This window comes from Cariama cristata, unplaced genomic scaffold, assembly GCF_000690535.1.
Source record: "Cariama cristata isolate BGI_N322 unplaced genomic scaffold, ASM69053v1 scaffold6075, whole genome shotgun sequence".
Classification (NCBI taxonomy): domain Eukaryota; kingdom Metazoa; phylum Chordata; class Aves; order Cariamiformes; family Cariamidae; genus Cariama; species Cariama cristata.
Window position 1 is genome coordinate 1,196 of NW_009618050.1, and position 12,052 is coordinate 13,247.

Sequence of the window (12,052 nt, forward strand, 5' to 3'; positions counted from 1 at the left end):
CAGTATTCTCCTTTTAGGGCTGTCCCCTGATATTTACCTCCATAGTCAAGAAAAAATTGCACTACAAACACAAATGTACACAAATAGACACACACAACCCCTTCATACTCTTTGGAAAGCAGGTGGACTAAAGTGCCTATAGATATGAGCTGGATCCATAACTGGTATCAGTCCATGTGGCTCCAGTCATGTAGGAACTGGTCCTGTAGAAATTGCAAACCACCTCAGGAGCATGGATATCCATTCATTTTAACATCAGCTGGGCACTCATCATCCTTGGTTAACTTTTCAAATGTAAGATTTGACATCTGAACTTTAATCCCACCCTTTGGGAAAACAAATAGAAAAGTCATTAGTACCTAGATAAAGAAGGAGTCTGTGCATAACTTTGTATTATTATTCAATCCTTTGAAAAGATGTAGCTTCTATTAATCCACTGTTTACTTTGTCTGTGTTTCTGACATGTTCAGACCACAGAAGATGGTGGTATATAAGCATTATTATTGACAGTTTTATGCTGCATGATTTACTCTCATGACAATACTGTAAATCTTAATACGGATTTTTACAGTTATTTAAGAAAAATCAGTTGGAGTCAGGCACTCAAATGCCTTTTAAAATGTGACCACAAAGTGACAAGGAAAATATAAACCTGCAAATATAAGGACAGATCTCACGTGTCTCGGTTTTCATTAACTCATCTTTTCTCTGCAGAACACTGCAGTCTTTTGGGGAAGGTGATTTATACAAGCTTAGTGATAACTTTGTTATGTTCTTATTGTGGTATAAGTCAGAGTCGAAATAACACCACCAAAATCAATGAGAGCAACATCATTTATGCTAGCTAATGATGTGAGATCTTCTGTGCTGATCAGTGGAGATTAAATAATGCAGTTACAGAAGCGTCAAGGAGTCAATGTGGAAACATTTTGCATGAAGTTATAGTGCTTATGTTAATAAATCAAGAAGGGGAGTTGCTGAAGATATCTGGAACCTAATGGTGGATACACGTGGGGATCAAGAATCCTCGGTCAAATAAATGAAAAGGTATAAATTAATGAGTTCTGCTAATTGGGTTTATTATTCAATAATAATAAAACCACAATTCCAAAAGGAATTGCTCAAAATTAATTTTATTCTGGTTTCCTGTGGAAACAGTGCAGAGAGAGATCTCAGCACCATTATGTGTATTTGCTTGTTTCTCTCCCAATATCTTCCCAATCCACTGGCCAGTTCCACTCAGTTCTGACACAGGAACAACAGGCTCAGATATAATTATTTTTTACAATTCTTGTGAAAATGGGCAGCTGTGGAGAGGACAAAAACTGTGTAAATGTTGCAACTGGAGGATAGAGGGAAACAAGAGTCTAGACGTTATATGAGAGAATGTACATGAGATTGAGGCCATGGGAAAAGATTTAATACATGTTCATACATTCAAAAAATCAAATGTGAGACTTACAGTCTTTGGAAACATATTCTTACTAGTTTGGGGGTCAATCAGGAAAGGAGCCAAAGTATTTGTTTGATGTTAGCCAAAAATTGTGGGGGGTTATTGGTTTGTGGCTTTGTTTTCCTTTGCTCAGGCCAAAAGGAGAGAAAAACAAATTTTGATTTGGTTCGAACAAGACTTTGAAAACAAAATGTTTCACCTGAGCTGTTTTTTTTTTTAATCCTGTTTTGGAGATTAAGCTGAACTAAATTTCAAATCTTAATGAAATGATACAGAAATGAAAGCTTTAACAAATCCAAAAGATTTTTTCTGTTTATTTCAGCTCAATAAACAGGAGTGATCACAACTTATGAATGGGCTATCATTTTGTAACTGTGTTTCTTGTCTAATAAATTCTTAGTCCACAGAATTTTACTGGGTTTGATAGTGCATCAGCTGCTCTGTTGACTGCCTAGAGATCATCAATATCTCATGCATATGAAGTCTGAAATAAAATTAACTGAGGGTCAAAAGTTTCAAATACTTTAGTAGAGTTAATTAAAAGGCTGGAGAATAGTGAGACCAAAATGACATCAGTGATACCAACTAACATAGGTAATTAATGTCATGCTTCAGGGAATATGCTGAATGCCTGCTTGGTCAGAAAGAATTTTTCCCAGACTTCTGTGTGTAGCACTATGGAAATTACCATGAGCAGTTACTTGTGATTTATTGATGTGATGTTACCATCTGCCTCTCTCTAGCTAATTGTGTATTCCACAGCTGAGCTCTCACTGCACAGCCGTTAGAAGATGCCTTTACTGATACATTGAGCCTGACCAAAAACTCCTATTGAATTTGGCAAAATTCAGAGCTGATGTGTGTAGTGATGTGACTTACAGACTGAAGCACTAATGGCAGAAATAGAGGGGATGAAGTAGCTGATAAAAGCATATCTTTAAAGTAATATACCTTTTTTCTAAATGTCTGTGGTGCTCCTTCCCTTCAGACAAAATGAAGCAAGACTGTGACATTAACTTCTATCTTATATTTTCTTTGAATTGCTCAGCAGGTGGTTTATGCTGCCTAAGATATGCTTACTTTCTTATGTCGTCTTTGGATACAACCTTAGGCTGTGGCTGTGCCTCTGAAAGATCATCTGTAGTCAAATGACCTGCCTCCTCTTGTCTTCTTTCCACACGGCTGCTTCTTAAACTGCTTGCAGACTGCTGGTGTGGATGTGCCTTATGGCACGTTAACTTTCTGGACACGCTCAGGTACGGGAGGTCCTGCATGTTGTGGTCAAAGCTAAGCCTCAGCAGAAAGTCACAGACATAACTGTGAGTTCCCAACAGCACCTAAGATACTGTGATTCCAAGTCACAGGTATAAATCTGCATCCCACGAATGAATTCTACCATTGATTTTTAAAATAATAACAACATATAGAATCTTGTAAATGTTCTCACTATGATTTTAAAATATCCTTTTCTATTTCCTTTCCAGCCCTGGTGTCGATGTATTACCACTGTCTACAATTATTTTGTGGTGACCAACTTCTTCTGGATGTTTGTGGAAGGCTGCTACTTACACACCGCTATAGTGATGACTTACTCCACAGATAAGCTGCGGAAATGGGTCTTTCTCTTCATAGGATGGTGTAAGTGACTTGTGTGTTTAAGATGGTGATACCTGGCATTAAAGTGATAATGACAACAGAAGCAAGAATAAACCTTAAAAATCCCACTGTGTTGAAATCTGACATTCAAACCTAACTTCATCAGAGCAACATGAGATCCAGTTTAGTTCTTCACTGTGGTGATGACATAAAACTAATAGATTATTGCTGGATTTATTTTCTTCATTTAGATCCTCAGGTACCTGGTGCTAAGGAAAGAAAAATAATTCCCAGGCTCAGCATTTTGGGAATGCAGCAGTTCATACCGTGTCCCTTTCACTTCGATTGGCAGAACGGTGATCACAACCCCTTATACACTGCTGTGCAACTCGGCATGAAAGAGGAAAGGCACTGTCCATGCACTGTGGACCACTCGAGACATTTCTAAGTGAGGAGCTGACTAGAAGAGAAGCCTAATTATCTGCCAGTCCAAACTTACAGCTGTCTTTTGGACTGCTGAGGGATTTGTTCCTAGCAAACAGCCTTTAATGAAGTCACATGCCGTCTTTGTACTATCCCTGTGGCTACTCAAAGACAGAAAAATAGCTCATTGCATGCCCTGTTACCTCACTTCTACTGTGTCAGCCTGGGCCAGAGCAAAGACTGCTCTTTTTCCCTTCCTGCATCAACATAAGCTGGTCCATAAGATGTGGAAAAACTGGAGATTATCCGGTAGAAGGCTGTCAATATGATCAGGGATCTAGAGGACGTGTGAAGTGAGACTGAAGGAGCTGAGCTTGTTTAATCTGGCAAAGAGGAAGCTAAGGAGGGATCTGTTAGGTACCAAGAATGATTTGAAAGATAATTACAAAGATGATGGAGCCAAATTCTTCTTGGTAATAGCAGAAGTTATAAGAAGGGGCAATGGCCACAAATTGCAGACTGGCAGGTTCCAGCTGGACATTAAGAAAACAGAAAATTTACCAAAAGGTAATGCAACACTGGAACGGATGACTTAGAAACTCTGGATTCTCTGACCTTGGAGGTATTGAAAGTCCAGCAAGGCTAAGCCCTGGCTGAGGTGGGCTAGTGTTGATAGTTCTGCTTTGAGCAGGAGGTTGGAGTGGATACCTTCAGAGGTCCTTTCCAACCAACATATCCGTGAATTGAACTTCGCCAGCAGAGCTTTGGCAAGACAAGCCCCATGCTGGCAGCTCATTCATGTGAATGCCAAATCTGAGGTCAAACAGAACCAGTGAATTTGGCAGTTCTTTTCTATCGAAAGAAGAAAGGTGGAAAAAAGTAGCAAATATTTTCCTTTCTGAAAGTAGAATGACATTTTGTTCAGAAATGCCTTCTCTTCTCAGAATTGAGCAGAGGTAATTGAATTGCAGTTCTGAACACAGAAACAGCCTTTAAAACAAAATGTATCATTCAATCCAACATCAAATGGGAGGAAAGAGGAATTATAGTAGAAATAAAATGTTTATGTGGGGAATTGATTCAATTTTTTTTTTTCCAATATTTTTCAATTGTTTCACGAAACTGGAAAATCAGCTTCTCACACAGCTCTCACAGACCCCCTGACTGATTTGGTCCATATTACTTTCCCTTCCTCCCTCTCTCAGAGCCCTCTGGGTGTCTGATTACTAATGTAGGAGTTGTGTGACCTGAATATACCTTTCCTCTCACCCTTTTGGGTGCTTTCTGGCTCTGCTTTGCCTTCCCATACACAATCTTTTACCATCCTCATTCTCAAATCCGTGTTCTTCACTTCACAAGGAAAAGTAAAATGTTTTCCTCTATGAGAAAGGACATGGCTACATTTTGTCTATCCATGCCTGGCAAGAACACGGGGGAAACAAATGCACCAGATCCTGTGAGTCAGTGGTGAACAAGATGGAAGACAACACAATCACTTGCAGGACACAAAAGCCTCTGGGGTGGTGGGGCAGGAGATCAGAGCTGCAGTATACTTCTTGCTGAGGTTAAGGATGACCACTTAGCATTTCAGTCCTATCCCTACTGTGTTGTGGTTCTCTTTCCATGCTGCTTCATCTCTAAAGCCTCCGTTTCCCACAGAAGAGGCAACAAATGGGAAGTTAAAAGGCAGTGTTAGATACAAGGCCATGCTGGCTCCTACATGAGGGTTTAAGTCGTGTTGCTTCTAGTGGGAAAGAAGCAGATACTAGTGAGGGTCACTAAACTTGGGCCTGTGCCCATGCATTCACTTTAGAGTAGCAGTGATTGCAGAGGGACATGAACCTGGAGGTTGGACTGAGGGATGGAGCTGGAGAGGCTTGTCTTCTTGTTTGCTTCTGCCTGAGATGAAAAGTTAAAGGTAAAGGGGAAATGAAGAGGGGAAACTTTCCTCCTCCAATTTTGACATCAATCCAGTCTGCCTGGGGAATGCCTGGGTGAAGTTCCTGTTTTCCCCAGGAGGTCTGTGTCAAAAGGCCAGCTGCACTTACTCTTCTTCACTTCCAGTTTCCTCCTCCAGCAAATCCCCCTCAAACCAGCTGGACGCTGAAGGGCTAACACAAAAAAAGTACAAGAGCAAGGCTCTGGATCCAGTCTTTGCCTGGGGAATGCCTGGGTGAAGAAGTTCCTGTTTTCCCCAGGAGGTCTGTGTCAAAAGGCCAGCTGCACTTACTCTTCTTCACTTCCAGTTTCCTCCTCCAGCAAATCCCCCTCAAACCAGCTGGACGCTGAAGGGCTAACACAAAAAAAGTACAAGAGCAAGGCTCTGGATGTGAGACTGGTATAACAATAGAACTGGCAAGCAGAAGATGTGGCACTGCTGGGACATTAAGTGGACAAATACACCTTGAACACCCAAGGAGCACTACTGTAGCACCTTCTGGATAAGACTGAGAAAGCAAACCCTATAAAACAAATGCGTGGCCTCGATAAGAACTCATATGTACACACAGACCACATTGCACATTGTAGGGAGCAGAATTATTTATATAAAGTTAACTGTATTGTTTAGAAAGGGCAAAAAATGAGCGAATTCTGATATTGCAAGATATCAAGAGATTCTTTCTCATAAATATGTTTCATAGGGAAGACTCAACTCAAAAAATTGTTGAAAATTTTGAAAACGTGCCTCATCCAAAGATCCCAATAAGCTTACAAGCTTCTTGCAACCTAGGAAATAAAAATATAAATAGCTGCCTCCAAGTACTGTCTTTAAGATTTTGCCGTATCAACTGCAGGAAAATGAAAAGGGACCAAAATTGCCTTTAAGTCAGCCAAAATTGTTCTGATCATTTATATAGAAATATAGGTATATATGTGTATTTGTTAATAATTTTATTAACCTTTCTTACTGGTACTAGAGTTTTGTCTTGTTGATATTATATTTTTATTTATATGCAAAGAGGTCTTAGCAATTGTGATGTCTCAAGGATACCAAGTTAGGACCACTTGTATTTAGACTCTTTCAGTTCATTAACCGAGATGCTCCTCACACAAATCTGAATCTACTTTGGTGCCATACATACGTACATGGGTTGTGATTAACTCGTGATTTCTTGCTCCTGCAGGTATTCCTTGCCCAATCATCATTGCCTGGGCCATTGGCAAGCTATATTATGAAAATGAACAGTAAGTGATGTTAACATTTGTGTTTATGTGGCTCTCTAAGTGAATTAAGAAATGCCTATGGGCTGAACTGGTAATTTAGAAATGAGACTGATTGATAGGAAAGAGGAAAGAAGAAATCACCTCCATTCAAACCCAGACCATCTCAAATTTCAGAGCACTACTTGAGTCAGCTCCTCAAAATACCCTTCCCAAATATCCTTGTCCAAGCCATGAAGCTCTCATTTGGTAGCTTTATACATGATTTACAGTCAGGCTAATCTCCTTAAATGGGAGGTTTGCTTGAGTAAGACCTTGGTAAAAACTGCAGTTGAGTGCTTAAGGATTTAGCCTTCTGGATGTGTAGAATTGAGTTAACAGTCTGCCAAGAATAACCTTATGGCTGGAATTTTTGCATTTCTCTTTCTGGGTTTTCCAATTGGAAGCAGTTAGTGCATGAAATTGAAAAATATAGGAGATAAAGAGGCACCTGTGTTTGGGAATTTTTCCCCAGACATCGATACTGGTCAGATATAGTTCAGCTTGTATTTTTCAGCTAGTGTTTGGATCAATGTCTATTGTCTGTTACAGCTCCCTTCCCTAATCTTAAAAAAATTCTCTTCTTCATGAATCTGTTTTTCACATGACCACACTGTTTGTCTGTCTATAGCACATCTGATTAAATGTAAGTGTCTACCTTGTAGGTGTCTGCATCTGCACTAATCTGTGGTCTGTTATGATCAGCGGTGATCAGTCAAAACAGTAAATACAGTCTGGGGTGCATTTCACCTCATCTGGAAGGAGATGTCCAAAGTAGGTTGGATGAATTAGACTTACATGCACTATTTCTCCTGATTATAAGGAAGATGGATAGGATGACTAGCTGAGATTTGGGCCATCTATGCTGTAAGCATGAGAGGAATTCTGTTATGCACTACTAAGTTCCTCTTCTCTGCTCCCCACAGACTTTTGAACCCTTGACCAATCTCTCTTCTGTATCTTTAATGGCCTCTTTGAACCTGATAACCTAATTCCCAGGAGTTACACATATTGGTAATCAGATAGACACCCCTTCACAGAGGGCAAAGTTTTGTATGATTCCATCCCTGCCTATAGTAATCATACAAGAGAATTCATACTGTAATCTCAAAATGGCCATAAAAACTTCAGTTGGAACTCGTTCCTTGGGTGTCTGAGTCAATCAGGCCTGGAAGATAACCTCAGATCAGCAGATTTCCCTAATTTCTGTGCTCACAGATCTTCTTGTTTCTGGATGGGTAAAGGATTGCAACATTCTGAGTCTGCTTCATAGCCAGGTTCCTTGTAGTTTTTACCTTGCACAAGCCAGGGCAGCAAGGCCACTGTCTTGTTGTGCTGAAGTAGGACTTTCAGCTCTAGAACTAGGGCTTTCAACTTAAACAGCACAAAAGAAAAATAACTAAAAACTTGTGTCTTGGAACCTGGAGAGGCAAAACGTCACATGCTTTAATAATGGCAATGAAACATTCCTGTTGTGAGTGAGTTCAACACCAAGATCTGAACACCTCATTTTGGAAAGCTGTTCATCACTCTCAAAATAAATAATGGAAAGTAGGACCCCTGACAGAAACATGCCACAACATCTCTGATCACACTGCACACGAGATAGGTAGACAGAGAAATCACTGCATCATCTGTACCAGCGCCTGCTTTCACCATCATTGTGTACCTGAAAAGTGAAAGTGAAAGAATGTCACCTTGATGTATTATAGATATGAAGAAAGACATTATATGTTTATATAGGTATGTGTGCTACCTTTCACCAGCGAAGGTGTGACTGGCCCGGATCCTGCACAACAAAATATAGGGGGATACAAAATGCAGTCAGCAGGGCAAGAAAGACAAAATTATCCTATTTGGTATGCAGAGTATCTAGGCTGTTCCGGTTGAGTTTCTAGGCTCAGGCTCTCTGCCTTGCATGGATTATCAAATGGAGCTCGTGCTTTTAAATCCCTATCATGGACAAACCCATACACTCTAACTCATTTACATCATTTGTCTTACATGCTAGTTGATAAGGGAGGTGCCAGGTTACTCTTGGTAGACCCAGACAATTAAACCTGACGTCTTGGGATGTTTTCTCCTTTCCGTCTTTAATGCTGGTGTTTGCCTTGGAGTGAAACATTCTGACACATCCCCACTGCATATCATAGCTGCTCAAAATGTATTATGCATTGAGAAAGTCCTTTTGGCTTCTGCCCACCACAGTGCGAGGTGTAATGGCCTGGAGCCTCAGTGTTGTGTTTGCTTATTGTCAGCGGTGGGGCCAAGACTCACGTACTTTACTCTGCTTGAGAAATCAAGACTGGATGCTTCAACAGTGCCATTCCTTTGATCTAGCACATGCCCCTAGGCAGGCAGGCAGAGCTCTTGTAAATGAGGAGGTGATAAGGGCATTAAGCTGTAAGGCAAAGGCTATTAAATGAAATCTGCCTTTCACATTTGTAGTAATGTCATATGCAGGGGAAACTCAGTAAAGTAAATGAACCGAAGCGAAACAAGAGATGAATAACTTGTTGAGGGCCTGTTAATTGTCATAAATATTTGGTCGTCTTCTTAAGCATTAAAGCATGTGATAGTTCAGATAGCCCCTGCTCACTGCCTCCCAGCCTGAGGAGAGGAGCAGATTCTGCTGAACAGTCAAACTGAAGCACGTGTAGGAATGCATCTCTGATACATGTGTGAGGTGTGCACATGTGTGTATTTAACTTACTTGTGGTCTATTCTTCTCTGCAGTTCGTCAGTCATTGGGACAGTTTAGAATAAACTTTGTGGCATTTACAAAGTCCTTTCTCTGTGCTGGGATGATATAGAAATCATGCTTTTAACTTGAATTCTGTAAGTGTGTGCAAATATAGACAAATGAGAGAAAACTAAGCCCTGGCTTTGAGAAATAATTGCTGTCAGGATACTGGAGCATCTCTCATGTGAGGAGAGGCTGAGAGGGTTGGGAGTGTTTAGCCTGGAGAGGAGAAGGCTCAGGGAGATCTTATGAATGTTTATAAATACCTTGTAGGAGGGTGTGAAGAAGGTGGAGCCAGACACGTCTCAGTGGTGCCCACTGACAGCACAAGAAGCAGTGGCACAAGCTGAAACACATGAAATTCCATCTGAACATCAGGAAACACCTTTTTACTGTGAGGGTGGTAGAACACTGGAAGAGGTTGCCCAGGGAAGTTGTGTAGTCTTTATCCTTGGAGCTACTCAAAAGCCAACTGGTCACAGCTCTGAGCAGCCTGCTTCAGCTGCCCCTGCTTTGGGCCAGGGGTGAACTGGACAATCTCCAGAGGTCACTGCCAACCTCAGCTGTTCTGTGAAAACAGGCTGCTCTCCCCAGTCAGCCTAGCTGTTACTTTGACCACTGGGGCAATCGTGTTATTCCCCCATGAGGTCAAACCTAGCAAACTGGACACATGCAGAAAACATGTGCTCTCCTGCAGCTTCCAAGACTGTTTTGATATCCCAATGGATGGCCCAAAATTCAGGACAACATGGAAAACTCCTCTTCTTTATCTGAGTATGCATTTCAACTGTAACTTAAGTTGTTTGGAGGTTGAACTGGGGTTCAAGTTATGTAGCTCATAATAGTTTAAAAGCTCAAAATAGAACACAGGAAGAAAGTTAAGAAAATGCTTCAACCAACTTCTTAATTTTTTCATTTTTGAAAAAGTTACAGATGCTGTGTTCTGCATAGTGAGTCAAATATAATTGGTACTGTGGCAAATATCCTGTTCTTTAGCAGTTCTTTAGCAAAATCTGACAACTCTGAAAAAAGTACTGTTAAGTCTCAATAAAGAAACCACATAAATGATTAAGAATTATTGTAGTAATTTCATTGATGGACAGTTGGTAAGGGGAAGAACATTAGCTAGATGTAATTAACAATAATGATAAAACCAGTGGTAGTTTTTGTTATATAAAGAACAATCAGAGAACCATGAAGAATATTAATCAGTGCTATTCAATAGAAATGTGTTTATATATCTAAGTCTAATCAGAACTATCTTCCTAAATTGTCTTCTTCAATATTCAGGGAGTGTTTGTTTATTCTTTCAGAGTTAAAAAAAAAAGAAAAAGAAAAGAAAATGGCTTTTATTTCACACAGATGGAATTACAATTACCCCAATTTCAGTGGTTTGGGTTTCTCTTTTTGGTTTTAAAGAAATGTGCAGTGCCGATTTTATTGCAGAAATAATGGCTTATGTTGGATTTAAAGTAAGAGTTAAGATGACAGGCAGAAGAGTTTGCAATATCTCAGCTAAGGTCCCAGTTTGAACAGTTAGACTGTAAATGTGAAATATAGCTAATCAAATGCAGACATATGTAATGTCACTGGCAAATATCTGTCCTCTCATCCTCTCTCCTGGGTATATTAGAAATGTTTAGATTACAATGTAACAGATATGTTTTATAGCCTAATGAGATGAACACCATCCTAGAAAAGCTATTTTTTTTTCCTCCACTAACTACAAAAGAAACTTGGAGCACCAAGTTTCCCTGTAAATGCCTGTGTTATAGAAATCTACCTTTGGCCACAACCTTGTTTCTGCAAATTGTGTGAAAGTGTGAAGTACATGATGCTTCATTCAGTGCAACTTTGGTCTAATACTGGGCTTCAGAAAATAAATGTCAGCATTTTGCTCTTAGTATGGTCTTACTGTTAAGCAATATTTAAATTCCAAAGAGCAATGAGCAGCCTTTGCCCTGGAACCTCATTTGTGCTCTGCCAGCTCTGTTCCAAATTCTCTGTTGACTTTTTGTAACCTGCTAAGTTCTGCCACATGCCCCAATATGCTTCTTATTAATCCCTCAGCTAGATTCCTCTGCTAGTACAGCCAGCTTCCCAGCAACTCCTCTTCTAACAGGTCTTGGTTCTCTTGAGTTTCAGACAATATATATTACATGTCCCAAAATGCCCTTCAAAAACCTCTCTCAAATGTAGGTTTTGCAAGTTCTGGAGAGTTGCGTTTCCTGCTTTGGTATATCTTGTAATTAATTTTTCTTCACATCTTTCCATCTCCATAACAGAAAAATTAAAAAATCTGTTTCATTCATTTAAGGCTGCCCTGGAGATTCTTCTTGAATGATAACTTGGCTGGAGGAAGTACCTTATTCCAAGTCTTGCTCTCATCTCCAAACTTTGGAAAATTATCAATTTACAGTAATTTGCAGTCAGTGCACCAGGGAATAACAGACATGTTATATTTATAAAATATCAAAGCTCTCTCATTCAGTTGGAACTGAAAAGATGTAGAAACTGAATCAAGAAAAGGCAGACAATTGTGTGATACTGAATTGTGTGCCTAGATACCTGCTGGATATCTCAACATTTCCGTACAGTCAGTTCAGTAAGAGTATTCTGCAACGGGAAGACAGCTT

At 40.0% G+C, this 12,052-nt stretch overlaps 1 protein-coding gene across 1 annotated transcript in view; it reads left to right on the forward strand.

Annotated features, from left to right (window-relative positions):
- Window positions 1–2,937: 2,937 nt before the first annotated feature.
- LOC104162062 (corticotropin-releasing factor receptor 2) overlaps window positions 2,938–12,052 on the forward strand; it is a gene marked incomplete at its 5' end in the record, with an annotated part of 43,971 nt that continues 34,856 nt past the window's right edge. Inside the window, 2 exons of the mRNA XM_009700708.1 lie at window positions 2,938–3,091; window positions 6,598–6,658. Of these exons, the coding sequence (XP_009699010.1) occupies window positions 2,938–3,091; window positions 6,598–6,658 (215 nt within the window). The remainder of the gene's footprint in view (window positions 3,092–6,597; window positions 6,659–12,052) is intronic.